The sequence below is a fragment of the Oryx dammah genome, unplaced genomic scaffold, assembly GCF_014754425.2.
Source record: "Oryx dammah isolate SB20612 unplaced genomic scaffold, SCBI_Odam_1.1 HiC_scaffold_26, whole genome shotgun sequence".
In the NCBI taxonomy this organism is placed as follows: Eukaryota; Metazoa; Chordata; class Mammalia; order Artiodactyla; family Bovidae; genus Oryx; species Oryx dammah.
Genome location: NW_024070210.1, coordinates 86575390 through 86594514, shown reverse-complemented (window position 1 = coordinate 86594514; position 19125 = coordinate 86575390). Strand labels below are relative to the sequence as shown.

At 39.2% G+C, this 19125-nt stretch overlaps 1 protein-coding gene across 1 annotated transcript in view; it reads left to right on the top strand.

Annotated features, from left to right (window-relative positions):
* The window catches only part of LOC120852518 (IQ domain-containing protein H-like), a 112832-nt gene that overhangs the window by 13021 nt on the left and 80686 nt on the right, over positions 1–19125 (top strand). Inside the window, 3 exon segments of the mRNA XM_040225798.1 lie at positions 2711–2794; positions 6915–7090; positions 16486–16758. Coding sequence (XP_040081732.1) covers positions 2711–2794; positions 6915–7090; positions 16486–16758 — 533 coding nt within the window.

The window sequence follows — 19125 nt, the reverse complement described above, 5'->3', positions numbered from 1 at the left end:
GCCACCCACCATGGAATGAGCAAGGAAGGCCCATGGCCCGCTTCCTCCATCTTTAAAGCCAGCAACGTGGCTTCTCCACGCCTTTCTTCTATAGTCACCTGTTCCCGTTTCAAGGTCCTTGTGATGGCATTGGGTCCAGCCAAATAGTCTGGGAGAATCTCCTTATTTTAAGGTCAGCTGATTCGAAATCTTTATTCCGTTTGCAGCTTTATTTCCCCTTTGCCATGTAACCTAGCATATTCTCAGTTCTGGGGATTAGCACAGGGACAGCTTTGGAGGCCATTATTCTGCCTGACATAGCAACTGAAAACAAAAATGAGAAAATTGGCAAAAGCTCTTTGCCCCTCTGGTGTTCTCTCCTCACACTGGGAGTCTTGTCTTCTCTCTCAGTTGACACAAGCACATTTGTCACAAGAGTTAAAGATGTGGTATCTGAACTATATAATAACTTGTAAGTTTATGTTACCTTGGAAAAGAGACAAGGGACTTACCCAAGTTTCCTTATCTGTAATGAAGAGGGTTGAAGTAGAAGCTTTCTCAAAACTCCTCTGGTGTTTCTAGTCGCATATCCATGACTTCGCAGATTGTATTCCAGAGTATGATGTTTCATTGCCACCGGCCATGTCTGCTGAACTCCTCAGGTCCACAACATCCGTGCTGACAATTTCCTGGTTAAGTCACTATTGTATTTAATATATGCTGCCCACACCCATGAGGTCTTTTCACCCCGGTGTCAACATGTATACTTTGTGGATGTACAAAACGTAAGAATAAATCTGACTTTTTAAAAAATCAACTCCTAACTTCTGTTCTGCTGATGGCAATGTGCCTTGCAATGTATCTTGCCCATGTGGAATGATCTGTTGCTTGTGGCAGAATTTATTTTTGCTGTTACAAGCTTTGGAAGTCCTCATACCTTGTAATTTTAAAATACCTTCTGTTTACACAGTAACTTACAGTTTACAAAATATTTTCCTATCAGTTGTTCCATATGATCCTCTGTAACAACGCCCTGAGATTGTTAATATACAGTTCTGTAATATGGGTATATTTGTAGGGTTAACTGAGTAAACATTTTATCATAATCCTGCATGACACTCTATATGCTCCTTGATCAGGGTAACAAAGGTACTGAGTAATCTTTTGGAAAACTGACCTCAAGTAATTGATTGAAACATGGACTTACTCACATGCTGCATATGTGGCAAGAACGTGATCAGACATCCTTTATATTTTAAATTGGACATCATTTTAATGAGCCATCTCACACTGCCTTTTATCTTTACTTTTGAAAGGAAATGCGTTTGTAGAATGCTCTCAGGCACTTTTCTTAATCATACTTTATTCTCTAGGCATTTTCCTGCCTTCTTATAGTCTTGATAGATGATATTCACAATACATCTTCCTAAACATTTATCTGAGTATAGACAGAATTATACATATGCAAAATCCCAAGAGTGACATTATTGCAACTGCACATCAAGGTGGCCTTGCTTGTAGCTGTCTATATTAACTTTCATACATGGAAGAGTTCCCCAAATTATTTTAGAAATTAATAATTTTTCAAAAATAATTCAAATAGCCCTCTTGTCCTTCTGCCTTTTTAGTTCTTAAGCTCATCTTCATAAAGCTAAAGGGAGACTTTTAGATGAATTGTAAACTCATTTAATTTCCAGACGTTGTCTAGTGTTTAAACACTAACATCAAAGCAAAGAGCCAATTATCAGAGTTCATTTGATCTGAAGCCCTGTTGCCTGAATTGCTATAGTTTTCCTTATGCTGAAAAGGAAATCTGTCACATCTCGAAGATGTAGTATTTAAAATCACTTTATCTACAGCAGTTTAACTTGAAACATGTGTTTGGGCTCACTAACCACAAGGAGGCATTGAAGCATCTCTTCAAAATGTGAAAAGCAATTTTATTATTTTTTTAAAAAGTTACACCTACAGTTGCTGAATTTTGTATAAACAAATATGCATATTTGTGAGTGTGCATGCTTTTTAAGTTCGTGTTTTGATCCACTTTTTAATTTTAACCCCTGAAGTAGCAGGAATTTTTCCTGCGGTAGAAGATTTTGGGACAATAATTCACACACCTTCTGCCGTTCCAATGGACACCAAAGAAATGGTGGGGCTTTCATTGGTACTGACAAAGTACCTACTTTAACCTCTATTGCTCTTTAAAGTTAAATAAATATGCTTCTGTGTAAGCAGAAGCATATTTCTTTAGTATTTAGAGTTATTTAAATACATAGTTGCAACAGCAAGGGTTTTGTCTGAAATCTGAGTATCAGTTGAGAATGATTCCAGGACATACTTCAAAATGTCACATCAGATGCATGGATTAAAAAGGTAAAATATTTTTAAAATCTGGGCATAATGTTCTTACGTGCTCTTTTGAACATTCGTGTTAAATTGCCAAAATTTCCCCATGTTTCTGTGATCCTGATCCCCAGCAGCTTTGTTGGTATTGAAAAATATGAACCTCTCTGTTGCAGAATATGCTGCCTAGCACATCCTCCATCCTCCAGAGTAATGCTTAATCCCTTGAGGAGCAAGGACCTCATTGTTAGGAGTTGGATTGTTTCTGTAAGACGCTTCAGAGATGATTCTTTTCTGGAAATGTGGACCATGACACTGAAATCCTCATGTGCCATCTTACCATATTGACTTGCTCTTTCTGAATTTTGACATCTGGTTTGCCTTTTAGGTTATTCCCAGCCTGTGCGACAAAATATTGCCGATTTCAACACACAGCAGAACACGCAGCTGGGGAGGCTGTGTGACATCTTAGGTATAGTAAATACTTTTACACAAATGGCTCTTCACGATGTTTTATCAATGAATGTTGATTAAATGTGTTTGTTTTCACTCTACAGAGAAAAGGCTTGTACTTTTCTTTGAAAAGTACTTCTAGTTGTAGGGCAATTGAATGTTTCGTTTTTAAAGAACATATTTATAGTAAAGTCAACTTGAATAAATGAGTGGCATTTTAACCAATATACTTGGGTAATTTTCTAATTCTCTTTGCTGCAGGATTGAATAAGGATTTCTCTCCTATAGCCCCAACTCTTCTTCTTTTACCAAATCTGGCTGTGAAGAAAGTCAACATTTTATATCTGTGTCAATATTGTCTATTATATTATGAGGAATGAGTGGAAGGTGTCAGAACTATGGTTTTGCACATTGTGTTTTCATTATAAGAATAAGAGGGGAATGAAGATAGATTTAAAAGAAGCTTCTATTTAAATATGTATCATCTGGTTATGAGAAAACAGAAAGTACCTAGTGAAGGGAATTCTTAGAAACACAGACCTTGAGTGATAGAGACATCTTTGTAAAAGTCGAGTTCTAGTACTGGTTTGGTCAGTTTTAAATCAGACACCAACCTGGGGCCCAGAAAGAAGGATACAAGAATGTTATGGCTTTGTTTGACACTGTTTGAAATGAGGTTTAATGAATAAAAGTTTCAAAGCCTAAGCAATAATATTGAATCAGTATGGGAGATCCTGGCCAAAAAACAAAAACTAGCCTTTTTTAAAAAAATAAGTTTCCAAGTAAGAACTTCTTAGTATTGCTAAAATATAATTCCTTTGGCCCTTATTTAAGCAAAACAAGGAAGAATTTTAAATTATCAATGACCAATTTAGCTGGCTCCCTGGAATGACATACTTTACATGATTCATATATATTTCAGCATCATTATTATTTTATAAATGCCATTTGGTAACAAAAATACATCAGTACTAGAAATTTACAGTGTCCTAAAATAATAATAGGGTAATTGCTTTAATCTATTATCTAGGCACTAATATTGTTTTTCAGCCTTACAAAAATTATTTTAATGACTTAAGATTGATTTGTTGGTGCTGAGCTATTTCAACTAAAAACCTGACTGGGTGGAAACCACTGAAGTGCAGCAGAGGGCAGGCTTTGCTCTAATTTATTTGGATTAATTTTTTTCTTTAGCTTTTTATATACCCTTCTGTATATTTATAGTCCAAACCATCACCAAAGAATTTCTTTACAAAGGATTCTCTTTATTAGAGAAAACTTAAACATATTAGGCTTCTATTTTAAATAACTCAATAATTCAGCCTTATGTCTACCTGCAATGGAAATTTGCTAATATGAACCTTTCTGAGATATTAGAACCAAATGCCTTTTCTTTGTATACCATCTTCATGACATAGCAATGCAATCCTAAAACCCCTTCAAGAGAAGTAATAAAAGTTTATAGATAAATGAGAAGAGAGGAAAAGTACTTGCTTGTGAAGTAAAAAAATATAAAGAAACTAGAAAAATAAGTGGTAATTTGTGGAAGAATCAATGATTTCATTTTTTAAATTCTGTTAATTCCTAGTAAAGTGTGTTGATTTTTCTGCTTATTCAGGGGAAACAAAGGTAATCTGATCACACATTAAGACGTGTTCAGATATTGGCTGTAAAGTCAGGGTATCAGGTGGGTGACCTCAGTGGCTAATGTTTTCAACTTCTAGATGAGTTTAAGCAAGAGAGTGACTGATACTGACTATTGACTAGCAATCAAAACAATTTCATCTTCTCATTAATTCCTTTCCAAAATCACCAATTAATTTTGAATATTTGTCGATCCACAATCAAACTGGATAATACTGGATATTACTGTTAGTGATATAACATTCCTTTGCCCAAAATGAGCAGGAAAGGTAAAATTAACAACATGATTTCTTATTATCTGTAACCCAGAAATTTCTTCCCAAGAAAAATTTAGTTTTCTTGCTCTATGGAATCTTTATTATTTTTGTTGTTTGTTTTTGCGTCCTCTTTTTATACTTAAATCCCCCACTAGTTTGGTTTTAAAAACCACTAGTTTGGTAAGATACTAGACTTTTATTGAAAACACAAGATTTGTGATGACTAATTTGATCATTCAACAGTTGAATACAAGTTTTGTAACTGCTGTCTCCTCGGTTAATTTATTTTGAGGCTCATATGGCAATGTGCTTTCGACATTAAGTAGGAGCCACTTAAGTATTTATATTTATGGAGCACTTACTCTGGGCCCACCTCTGGTCCAGTTCAGCAGACACTGCTTCTAGCCACAAAATGCTCTTTTCCAGAACAAATTTCTCCTGCATGCTGTGAATCTCACTATCGTGTATGACTTTCAACTTCCGGAGCCTCTCCATTCTCCCAGATCCCTTTGGTCAACTCACAAATATTTATCGAGTGATTCCTGCACAGTTGACATTGTACCAGGGCATGGGGGGTTTCTTTTAAAAGCATACACCTTACCTTTAAAGAGTTTGGAGAGACAAGATCAAAGGATTTGGAACAGCAAGATGGAACAGCAGAGGACACTACTTCATCGTGTTGCATCTTCAGGCACTGATGGAAAGGAGCGCGAGTGTGGAGGGCGAGGTGTAGAATCACTGTTAGCTGGCCCGGTCAGGGTGGACTTAGGGGCAGATTGGTGAATCTGTATTGTTAGTTGAGCACTTATGGTGTGCTGGATACTGCACCAGGTGCATTATGTGAGTGTGTATGTGTGTGTGTGTGTGTGTGTGTTCTTTCATTTCATACTCTCCCAAACTCTGTGCCCTGGGTGATTTGATTCTCTGTTTACAAAGGAAGAAACCAATGCTTAGAAAGATTAAATAATGTACCCCAGCCTGCATGCAGCTGAGCAAGAATTTAATCATTCTGTGCTCTGTACACTCTGCCAAACTGAACAGAGGAGTCTTAAAATCCTCCCCTCTCCACCCTGCTTGATGAAGGAGACAGTTTACAGTGCTTCCTCCTCTGACCTTTCCTGGGCACCTGTTCTGCATGTGCCATGGATCTACCGCCCTCCACCATGTTTTAGGGCTGTCCGGACACAACTGAGCAACTTCACTTTCACTTTTCACTTTCATGCATTGGAGAAGGAAATGGCAACCCACTCCAGTGTTCTTGCCTGGAGAATCCCAGGGACGGGGGAGCCTGGCAGGCTGCCGTCTATGGGGTCGCACAAAGTTGGACATGACTGAAGTGACTTAGCAGCAGCAGTAGCAGCAGCAGTACATGTGAAATGTGGCTTCTCACAGGCAACATCTCAGTTGCTTTGATTCCTGTATTTCCTTTCGTGTCTAGCAAAGTGCTTTGTCCCTAGTGATCAATCAGTTATTTTAAGAATGAATGAGTGACTCCATTGGCTGCTGATTTCCTGTCCACACTCACTAAAATATTCTGCAGCCTGGAGTGGGTAATCTCATCTCACTATTCCATTTGGATGGGAAATTTAATTAGGATTTCTTTCTATGCACATAAGAAGAAGCACATCTTAAGAAGGAGAATAGTTAAATTAAGATAGTGTTTCCCTTAAACCAAGAATCACTAGATGTCCTATTTAAGTAATATAGTCTTCTTTGGGAATAGAGAAAGGAAAAGGTTGCTTTCCTGAAATAATCATTGCTATGGTCATAATCAGACCATTTATTTGGATAGAACAATCCCAAGTCCAAGCAGAATAAGAAATTGCAATTTCATCAGCTTTCTAAAGTTAATAGCTTGGTTTTATAATTTACTAAAGTTAATGGGATGAATTTTAAAAGCAGTATGCAGTTCCCATTGAGGTTAATGGGAGTTTGGGGGCTAAATCCCTATGTATTTATTTGAAAGTACAATTCCATGGTATCTCTCAGTTCTCCTTCTGAAGTAATCATTGTGTATACTTTTTGGTAATGGCGTTGTCTTTTTTTTTTTAGAGAAATGCTAAAGTTTAAAAAGTCCAGTTGAATTGCTAGGATCTGTGCAAAACCAATCTAAATTAACTTGAATGTGGCTTTTGGATATGCTCTTTATTTTAAACTGCACAACATCAATCCGATGCCAGAGTTCGTAATGTCATTTACCTTTATACCAGTAATTAACATTGTGCCTGTTGTCTTCAGATGCCAAAGTGAGCGTCATCTACATCTGCTCCCATCGAATGAATGACGAGTTACTGCTGTATTACAATAAAATCCTGAGTCTACAGGCAGCTGTCAAATCGGGGAACCTTGAGGACAGAAGTGACCTGCGGGACAGGTTCAAAATTATCACCCCTGAAGCTATAAACATCTTCACTGTGAGTTTGTCTTCTAATTACTACAGCTTCGGGGATGCAGTAAAATTAAATTGGAAATTTTATAACTTGCAACGCTCTGGTACACATCAGTGAAATATTATTGCAAGTTTAACAGCTTTACTGATTAGACTACTAGTTGGACTGTAGTAAATAAATATCCCAGTTTAACTTGCAGACTTGACTGAGCTACTGCTGCCCAGTCTCTCTGTAGCTGAAGCCTAATTATAGTTATTGGGCTGTACCATCAAGCAGGTGAATTTATAACATCTACGGTTGCTTTTTCTTAATTTTGTGTGGAGAACACCGAGGCAGAGAAAGGCTGGGGCCTGCCTGTGGTCACAAGCCTAGTTAGGGACAGCCTTTAGATCAAGGCCTCTGTTTTCTGATTTCCAAACTAGTATTCCTTGTTACAGGCATCCCTGGTGGCTCAGTGGTAAAGAATCTGCCTGCCAAGCAGGAGACACAAGTTTGATCCCTAGGTCAGGAATATCCCCTGAAGAATGAAATGACAACCCATTCCAGTATTCTTGGTTGGGAAACCCCATGGACAGAGGATCCTAGTGGGCTAGAATCCATGGGATCACAAAAGAGTTGGACACAACTTGGTGACTAAAAACAAGAACAAATTCCTTGTGATTCCATGGGGTTTTTTCCCTCCAGGGGAATTTGGTCTTATATGCTGTATCACAGGACTCATCATGAACAAGGTTCAGATTTTTTTTTAAACTTTTTTAGAAACTGATTTTTAATGAGTGGAATGCATTCTGAGTGGAATCTTATCCCTAGACAAGAACTTTTGGGAAATTCATGGAAACATGATGGCAGCGTTTTTAGAATAAGGCAGTGCAAGAGACGGCATGAAATGAATTTCTCCATGTTTTAGCAAGAATTTAAACTTTCCATGGTAAACAATCAACATTTTAATACCTAATAGTCTATATACTTTTGAGCAGTGTCTGAATTTGCTGATAAAGATAACTTTCTTCATTCACAAGTGCAATGCACCCAAATCAACTGTCAATCATCAGAGAAACCAATTGCATGGTTCATGTAGGAAGTATTATCGATGTGTTGAGTTACTACCCATTGACACTTCAGATGCACGATTTGACCAAAATCATGGGGAGGGGACAGTGGAATCAAGGGATGCTATAGCATTTCTACTTTGCTTGTGTACTCACTGAATTTTACTCTTCTACCAAATGGCCACCTGGTGTGAAGAACTGACTTATTGGCAAAGATCCTGATGCTGGAAAAGATTGAAGGCAAAAGGAGAAGAGGGTGGCAGAGGATGAGATGGCTGGATGACATCACTGACTCAATGGATATGAATTTGAGTAAATTCTGGGAGACAGTGAATGACCAGGTAGCCTAATGTTCTGCAGTTCATGGGGGTCACAAACAGTCAGACATGACTTAGCGAGATGGAACAACAACAACCAAAATGAGGATTCTGCTTTTTCATAATAGGATACCTCAATATTCCCATAAGAGCTCTCTGCCTAGCTCTATTTCATTGGCATCACTTGGCTGTGGAAGAGGTAGCAAGGGCAGGAGCAGAACAAGCAAGAGAAAAAGGGCCACTTTTGCCGCTTATGTATAATCTTAGGAACTTCCTAATATCTCTATCAATGCAAGGATTGTTTTGGTGCTTCCTAGTTATTCCCTATCCTCAATGTCAGAGTTACTGTGGATATTGGGAAGCAAGAAGGAAAAGAACTACCATTCAGTTCAGTTCAGTTGCTCAGTCATGTCCGACTCTTTGTGATCCCATGAATCGCAGCACGCCAGGCCTCCCTGTCCATCACCAACTCCTGAACTTCATCAGACTCACGTCCATCAAGTCAGTGATGCCATCCAGCCATCTCATCCTCTGTTGTCCCCTTCTCCTCCTGCCCCCAGTCCCTCCCAGCATCAGAGTCTTTTCCAGTGAGTCAACTCTTTGCATGAGGTGGCCAAAGTACTGGAGTTTCAGCCTCAGCATCAGTCCTTCCAAAGAAATCCCAGGGCTGATCTCCTTCAGAATCGAATGGTTGGATCTCCTTGCAGTCCAAGGGACTCTCAAGAGTCTTCTCCAACACCACAGTTCAAAAGCATCAATTCTTCAGCCCTCAGCCTTGTTCACAGTCCAGCTCTCACATCCATACATGACCACAGGAAAAACCATAGCCTTGACTAGACGGAACTTAGTCGGCAAAGTAATGTCTCTGCTTTTGAATATGCTATCTAGGTTGGTCATAACTTTTCTTCCAAGGAGTAAGCGTCTTTTAATTTCATGGCTGCAATCACCATCTTCAGTGATTTTGGAGCCCCCCCAAAATAAAGTCTGCCACTGTTTCCACTGTTTCCCCATCTATTTCCCATGAAGTGATGGGACCAGATGCCATGATCTTCGTTTTCTGAATGTTGAGCTTTAAGCCAACTTTTTCACTCTCCACTTTCACTTTCATCAAGAGGTGTTTTAGTTCCTCTTTCTGCCATAAGGGTGGTGTCATCTGCATATCTGAGGTTATTGATATTTCTCCCGGCAATCTTGATTCCAGCTTGTGTTTCTTCCAGTCCAGCGTTTCTCATGATGTACTCTGCATGTAAGTTAAATAAGCAGGGTGACAAAATACAGCCTTGACATATTCCTTTTTCTATTTGGAACCAGTCTGTTGTTCCATGTCCAGTTCTAACTGTTGATTCCTGACCTGCATACAGATTTCTCAAGAAGCAGGTCAGGTGGTCTGGTATTCCCATCTCTTGAAGAATTTTCCACAGTTTATTGTGATCCACATGGTCAAAGGCTTTGGCATAGTCAATAAAGCAGAAATAGATGTTTTTCTGGAACTCTCTTGCTTTTTCCATGATCCAGTGGATGTTGGCAATTAGATCTCTGGTTCCTCTGCCTTGTCTAAAACCAGCTTGAACATCTGGAAGTTCACGGTTCACGTATTGCTAAAGCCTGGCTTGGAGAATTTTGAGCATTACTTTACTAGCATGTGAGATGAGTGCAATTGTGTGGTAGTTTGAGCATTAGTTGGCATTGCCTTTCTTTGGGATTGGAATGAAAATTGACCTTTTCCAGTCCCATGGTCACTGCTGAGTTTTCCAAATTTGCTGGCATATTGTGTGCAGCACTTTCACAGCATCATCGTTCAGGATTTGAAATAGCTCAACTGGAATGCCATCACCTCCACTAGCTTTGTTCGTAGTGATGCTTTCTAAGGCCCACTTGACTTCACATTCCAGGATGTCTGGTTCTAGATGAGTGATCACACCATCATGATTATCTGGGTCGTGAAGATCTTTTTTGTACAGTTCTTCTGTGTATTCTTGCCACCTCTTCTTAATATCTTCTGCTTCTGTTAGGTCCATACCATTTCTGTCCTTTACTGAGCCCATCTTTGCATGAAATGTTCCCTTGGTATCTCTAATTTTCTTGAAGAGATCTCTAGTCTTTCCCATTCTGTTCTTGTCCTCTATTTCTTTGCGTTGGTTGCTGAAGAAGGCTTTCTTATCTCTCCTTGCTATTCTTTGGAACTCTGCATTCAGATGCTTATATCTTTCCTTTTCTCCTTTGCTTTTCGCCTCTCTTCTTTTCACAGCTATTTGTAAGTCCTCTTCAGACAGCCATTTTGCTTTTTTGCATTTCTTTTCCATGGGGATGGTCTTGATCCCTGTCTCCTGTACAATGTCACAAACCTCATTCCATAGTTCATCAGGCACTCTATCAATCAGATCTAGTCCCTTAAATCTATTTCTCACTTCCACTGTATAATCATAAGGGATTTGATTTAGGTCATACCTGAATGGTCTAGCGGTTTTCCCTACTTTCTTCAATTTAAGTCTGAATTTGGCAATAAGGAGTTCATGATCTGAGCCACAGTCAGCTCCTGGTCTTGTATAGAGCTTCTCCATCTTTGGCTGCAAAGAATATAATCAATCTGATTTTGGTGTTGACCATCTGGTGATGTCCATGTGTAGAGTCTTCTCTTGTGTTGTTGGAAGAGGGTGTTTGCTATGACCAGTGCAATTTCTTGGCAAAACTCTATTAGTCTTTGCCCCGCTTCATTCCGCATTCCAAGGCCAAATTTGCCTGTTACTCCAGGTATCTCTTGACTTCCTACTTTTGCATTCCAGTCCCCTATAATGAAAAGGACATCTTTTTTGGGTGTTAGTTCTAAAAGGTCTTGTAGGTCTTCATAGAACCGTTCAATTTCAGCTTCTTCAGCGTTACTGGTTGGGGCATAGACTTGGATTACTGTGATATTGAATGGTTTGCCTTGGAAACGAACAGAGATCATTCGGTCGTTTTTGAGATTGCATCCAAGTACTGCATTTCGGACTCTTTTGTTGACCATGATGGCTACTCCATTTCTTCTGAGGGATTCCTGCCCGCAGTAGTAGATATAATGGTCATCTGAGTTAAATTCACCCATGCCAGTCCATTTTAGTTCGCTGATTCCTAGAATGTCGACATTCACTCTTGCCATCTGTTGTTTGACCACTTCCAATTTGCCTTGATTCATGGACCTGACATTCCAGGTTCCTATGCAATATTGCTCTTTACAGCATCAGACCTTGCTTCTATCACCAGTCACATCCACAGCTGCGTATTATTTTTGCTTTGGCTCCATCCCTTCATTCTTTCTGGAGTTATTATCCACTGATCTCCAGTAGTGTGTTGGGCACCTGCTAACCTGGGGAGTTTCTCTTTCAGTATCCTATCATTTTGCCTTTTCATACTGTTCATGGGGTTCTCAAGGCAAGAATACTGAAGTGGTTTGCCATTTCCTTCTCCAGTGGACCACATTCCCGGACACGGACAGGATTGACAGATTGATAGCTCTTTCTCGATTCCGTGGGTGGTAGTGCATGGCCATTGTTGGTGGAGTGATTTGTCTGGTTAATTCCAATAACGAACTACCATTAGTGTGTGGTTAATGTCCTGATTTTCTCCATCCAGAAACTGGAGCTAATATCTGATAGCTGCTAATAAGCAGTTTCCTTATATCTGGAATGCCAGTTTACACTGAAGAAGCATGGAATGGGAAAGGGGCACTAGATTTGGGGAAAGGAAAGCAAGTAAACAGCTAACATTTATCAAATGCTTAGCAAACATTTTCTCATTTGATGCTTAGGACACAGCAGCAAGACAGAAACTATCAATTTCCTTCTGTGGCCGAGGAAACCAATACTCACTTTCTAGTTGTAAGTTACTAGTGGGACCAGAGTATGAACCCAAATCTCTCTGATACCAGAACACCATCATGAACTGGAAAGACCTTGCTTCTGGATGACCTTTACCTCTCTGATCCTTTGTTATTCATCTGTAAGATGAAATGATGGATTAGATCATGTCAAAGTCCTTTCCAGCTCTGCGGTCCTATTACCTGAGAAATGTATCTTCACAGTCCACTCTCCACCTTCCAAGAGGAGATAGGCAGTTGGCACTAACAAATTCATGGGGTTACATTCATTGTGTAGGTTTGCATCTCTGTGAATAAAAAACAAGTAGGAAATATTTTTAAGTACTTTATACTTCTTACAGTTTAAGTTTAAAGTATTTGAGTAATTAATCACTCATAGGCAGTCAGCTTTCTAAAATATAAAAATTAAAACTCTCACTTTCAAATCATTTCCTGCTCACGTTTAGTCATGGCTTTTTTTCTTTTTAATGCATTTGAGAGATTGTATCAGTGCTTATTTTCATTCCAGTGGATGGCTTTGAGATTTCTTTTTAAGTGTGCCAATAATCTGTTTGTACATCTCTCCAATTTACTATACAATTTTTGAATCTGTAATGGTGAAAAATACTGTTACAAAGTCATCATGTCTACTTTTGAATATTTTGATGTTTATGAAGGCTTCCTTGTTTAGGTAGTTGTTCACTACCTTTTGTCTCGGGTCCAAAGAGTGCTGGTAAGTTAATTGTAACTATGTTTTGGAATTGCTTCGCAGGTGCATGTGTGCATGATCAGTTGTTCAGTCATGTTCAGCTCTCTGCAACCTGATAGACTGTGACCCCTAAGGCTCCTCTGTCCATGGAATTTTCCAGGCAAGAATACTGGAGTGGGTTGCTCCCTAGGCAGCTCAGTAGTAAAGAATCTGCCTGCCAAGCAGGATACGTGGGTTTGATGCCTAAGTCAGGAAGATCCCCTGGAGAAGAAAACAGCAACCCACTCTAGTATTCTTGCCTGGGAAATCCCATTGCCTAAGGAGCCTGGTGGGCTGCAGTCCATGCGGTCACAAAAGAGTCAGACACAACTGAGCAACTAAACAGCAACATAATGTTATGGCATTAGGAACATTTTAGATTTTTTTCATCTGTATAAATCCACAGATGATACTGGATGATACTGATCTGATGATAGTGATCTTCTCTACATGGTCACACCAGACCTGCAGTCAGAAATGCTCTGCCATCACTTACAGTCAAATCTTGATCAAACACACATTGAACACAATGCCATGGGACCATCTTGCCTGAAGAATAAGGCAGGCCTGCAGATGACACAACAGAGTTGGGTAGAGTGCTTGCCAATGAAGACAAGCAGCCCCAGAGGAGACAGAAGTTCATCCTGGCCGGAAATGTGCTCAGAACGTTCACGTTAGGTTCTGTTGCTGCATCTGCCATCTCCTCATCACACTTTGTAAAACCTCAGACCTCACTACTCAGTCTGTAAAATGAGAGAAATCATGGCAGCCATGGTTTGAGAACTGTGCTAATAAAGAATAATAATGATAATAAAAATAAATAAAATAATAATGAATAATAACCCTGCCTCTGCTGTGTACCAGCTGTGTGGCTATGGGCAAATCACCCGAGCCTCAGTTTCCCCATCTCCAAAAGAGAGACTGTTAATTGTGTCGTATGGATCAAATGGAAGAGTACATGCCAAAGTGCTGAGATCTTGGGAACTTGACATGAGAAGACTGTCCCCTTTGAAACATCCTTCCAGGTCCCTGAAAAGTCCACCATATACTTTGTGACTCAAGTCATCAGTTCTCCCAGACATATCATTTTTTCACATTTCCTCACTGGAATAATTTGTAAGGAAAGGAAGGGAGTGAGATAATGAATAGGGGGATAAACAGGGAGCAATCAGATGGGAAACACAAACTCATGAGGTGCCGTCACCATTCATTGTCCAGTGGAGCGCTGGATTTCCTAGAGCTGCATTCTTAAAGGCAGGTTTTGAAAAGGGATTTAAATTATGTAGAAAAGGCATACTCCATAGGCAAAAGGAACTTAGATCGCTTGCTCTGAAGGGAGGGTTCAATAGGGTAAATCATAAAATCCTCTCTCAGAGGAATTTTTTGGGGGGATCTTTTTTTGAGGGGGAGGCAGAATATACATAGCATAAAATTTACCATTTAAATCATTTGAAGTGTACAGTTCCATGGCATTAAGTGCATTCACATGGTTGTACAATCGTCATGTTATCCAGTTTCAGAACTTTTTCAAAATCCCAAGAAGAAACTCTGTACCCATTTAATAGTATAACCAGAAGAGCTTCGGTTTTAACGTTGTATCACAGCTGGAAGGACCCTAGAGACTTCTGGTTCAACCCCTCATTTGAATGTGGGGAACCAAGGCTCAGAAAGAGCAGGTTTTCTAAATCAACTGGCAAGTTACAAATTCAGATAGGACTGAAATCCAGGGGGTCTCCTCAGCCACTTTCTCTTATACTCGGCATTCATATCCTCTAACAGTCTGCAAACTCGTGCGCCTGATATTCCCCAAAATAGTGGCTTGGAATTTCTCCACAATTTAAGGCCTTGTTGAACAGAATTTTGATTAGACTCTGGGGGGAGATGGAGCCACTCTACAAAATCCTTTAAACTCCATTAAGACTCTCATGTCTTGCATTATATTATTTGCATGACATTTTAGTGACTTTATTTTTTTTTTAAGTTTTCTCCATAATAATTTTTAATACCATTGATCGAATGTCAACTCAATGCCATGCATTATAATAGGTGTTAAACATTCATAATCATATTTTATCCTTAGAGGAACCCATCAAATGGTTATTTTTATTCCCACTCAGCAGATGGAGAAACTTAGTCTCAAAGAGTCTAAGTCATTTGCCCAAGTTCAGGTTATTTGTTAGAGGGACAGAACTGGATTCAAAGAACCATTTGACTCCTAAGCCCCAGGACTTTTTCATGTGCCATGATGCTCTCTGCTCTAGAGAAATAAGCACAATCTTGGGTTCTCATATTCCATCCCTAGGCTATGCTCATCCTCACCTGATAAAATCCTACCCATCCTTCAAAATTTACCTTAACCCCAACCTCTTTTATAACAATAATATTAGCAGATAACAATAATAATATAACATCTGCTAATAAGTGCTTATTATAGCCAAGCACTATTATAAGTGCTTTACATGCATCATCTCATTTAATACAGCATCCCTATGAGATGGGTACTATTATTATACTCATTTTACAGATGAGAAAACTGAGGCCCACCTGAGATAAGTGATTTGCCTTTTCAGCTCTTCCCACTAGCATGTGGCTTCTGCCTCCCTCCTCCATGCCTCCAAGGCCCTCTGTAGTTCTTTATGGCCCTTCTCTGCCTTGTATTAATTATGCATTAATTGTACTCATCTGTGTTCCCACTCCTTGAGCACGGAGACATGCTTGTATTAGTTTTGGTTTGTGCTGACCATCTGGCTCCATCCTCTGCCCCTGTTAGACATGCCAGGATTATTTATTTAATTGAAGGAGACAGTCACATGTATTGCTGAGCTGGTGTAAGTAGTCAAAAATAAAGAGAGTTTTCCGTTGGAAGAGGAATTTGAGTGTTGCTGAAATTCTCAAATATTTTCCATTCATGAGTCCTCTCTGGATTGCTGGTCAAGAACCATGACAATCATCATAAAAAGATGTACTCTTGAAATGGAAATTGTGGTAAAACTTTGGGAAGAGGGTATCAAGTCAAGTGCCTTTTCCTACTGAATCATTTAAAGGGTTGCCAGATTAGGAGCTCTGAATACTGAAGAATATTAGGAGGCTCTTTTCTTCATTTTTTTGTATTGATTTTCCAGACGCTTTAGTGTTAAACCATGCCAGAAGTGTTGCAGAGATGAATCACTATTATCCAAAGGCCGCCAGCTTCTTTTCCTTCTGACAGAAGGATAATTCCACATGGATCAAATAAATACAGATGTGTAGTAATTAGTTCTATTCCCAGTGAGCCTATTTCCAACACACTAAAGATGTGAGCGATTATGGAGCCTCACCCCAACAGCTTTTATCATTTTAAACTGCTAAACAACAGGATAGGTCATAACCCAGCCTGCTATTAATAATGCATTTATTGTGTGCAACATTATAGGTTAGGTGTATGGACTAGAAAAAGAACACCTTTTAACAAGAATATTATGATCTCCCCCCAGAAGCAGCATATGTGCCTGGCTACTCACCTGATGTACAGTCCCAAGGCAATCAAAAGAATAAAAAATCTCATCCAAGGGAAAGAAGCCTACATTGTCAGCGGGCTCCTCCACAGAGACGATCTGGCTGTGGCAGATATGTTGAACATACCCATCCTAGGCCCAGAGCCTGAACTAGCTCATTTCTATAGCACCAAGTCTGGAAGCAAACGGGTCTTTGAGAATGCAAATGTGCCAGTTCCTCCTGGAATATATAGCATCTATAGTCACCAGCAGGTAAGCAGGGTGGACAAGTGAGGCTCTGTTTAAATATTTCACATTCTCTTGACCTTGGAGGAACTTTTTAGGTCTTCTGGAGTCAGCCCTACAATGAAGACTATTATGGAACACTTGAGTTGATTTGATGGGATCTGCTTTAGCCTTCAGGCTTTCCTGGTGGTTCAGTGGTAAAGAGTCCACTTGTCAGTGCAGGAGACACAAGAGATGCGGGTTCAATCCCTGTGTCGGGAAGATTCCCTGGAGTAGGAAATGGAAATAGCAACCTACTTTAGTATTCTTGCCTGGAAAATCCCATGGACAGAGGAGCCTGGTGGGTTACAGTTCATGAGGTTGCAAAAGTGTTGGACGCGACTGAGCACAACACACTTTAGTCCTTTGGTGTTTCAAAGTACCTTCCTATGGGCCTTACAGAAATTGTCATTCTGAAAGTATTTATTCATTTGGATTAAGGAACTGAAGGCTCTACTTATGTATTCATCTGCTATCAATATTTATTGCCTTAATATGGATTAGTTCATCATCATATTAGTTAGCTAGTCATTTTAGTAGGACCCTAAGAAATGTGAGAGTCAGTTTGGGCTAAAAGGAGCAGGTTTGGAGAGCTCAAGGGAGTCATATTGCAAAGGGCATGTGGCAGACTACGGACATCCATGGCTCTACAAAAAAAAAAAAAAAATCCTAGCTGTTCAGTAAGTGGCCATAAAGAAAGGGGGAAAACCCTAGAAAGGGGAAGTGAAATGGCTCCAGGAAGAAAACTCTCTGCTTCTGAATTTGCCCTGGTCTAAGTCTATGGCTGTGCATTCTTCCAAAAGATAGTTAGGGCCCTAATATCTGAAGCACCATAACAGTCACTACAAAATTACCCACTAGAGAACTAGAAATTAGCCACTCTAAGTTTGCTCTGGCAGGTGTTTTCACAATTAACTGCTATCTTTTTTTACAATAAAGAAACTAAAAGACAAATAGTTGTTAACATTTCCTAACCTCTGTTTCATTCTATCTCTCAACCATTCCTCTGAGCCAATCACAAGTGATTTTGGGCACCTACTTCTGGGGAAGCTAAAAAACAAAATGAGGGGGTTTGTGAGGGACAATATTTAGGGGTAATGCTACTTCTCTTAGCTGCCTGATCCTGATGTTCTGCACCTCATAGCTGCTGAGCCCCCAAACCAAGTCTTTCAACAAATCATGCTTTTCAGAGACTAACTGGCAATTATTAAATTGCCCCCAGATTGTTTCAATCTTGCTAGATAGAGTGTTCATGGGCAATAATACATGGGCTCATGAAGGAAGTTTCTTTTAAAGAGGGCAGTCTAGAAAAGGCACAGGCTATCTTAATAGGATTAGAAGAGAGAGGCTTCCCCTAACCTCATGTGTCCCTTCCGTTATCATTAACCTCCACTGAAATTTGAAGGTAACAGAGTGGATTGCTTAACTCTGCTTCCCTGTAGAATACTAGGCTGATAGACATATTACAAGTGAAATGCATTTTTAAGTGATATAATTTCATACGTGTATATTACATTAAACAGTCCTCAAAACCTTAGAATGTATGTGCACTATTTATATTGAGTGAGTCTTGGTTTTGTCCCCATTGATGCTATGAAATATTTTAGAACTTTATATGTTAATTGTGGTTAAAGATACAGGAATCTTTAATGCAGTAAAGCTTCACTCTAATGCTGATATTCAGAAGTAGGATAAAAACCTCTCCTCAAAGATAAATTGGATTTAAAGGGTGTCATTTCACCTATGGTATGTGCAAATTGTATCACAATAAACTAAGTCATAACTGAGGTCTGCACTACTTATTTCAAAACCACATGTCTGAGGTCAAGAATTGAAGCACTCCATTGAGATTTTTCCAGATAATGCCTATTCTACCTAATCTATCTGAACATATCAGCATTTTGAATTTGCAGATGGTAATGAATCAGTAACATTGACTTTTTACCGATGTGCTTCATAAACTTAAAGCTGGTGAAAGAAAGCTGTGATTATTTTAATTTAGGTTAATAAATATTCCTAGCTATCAGTTGGATTTTAGCAGTAGACATTTTTCTCTTTCTGCCCTACACCAGTATAAAATGTATGGCAATTAAAAAGTATATTACATCTTTTGAATAGACTCAAATAGAAAATGATAAATGTTTGGCAATAGCATAAAGTCATTTACTTTATGATGAAGTAATTTATTTTATTTTTTAAGTCCAGCTTGAGCACAGTGAGCATTTCCTGTTTTGATCCATAAAGTAACCAGGCAACTTCTCTTTCTGGCATGTGCTCCATATGAAATATTGACAGCTTTGGTTAAATAATCAAAAATGGCAATGCTATTTTAAAGCACTGTTCAATTTTCACTTA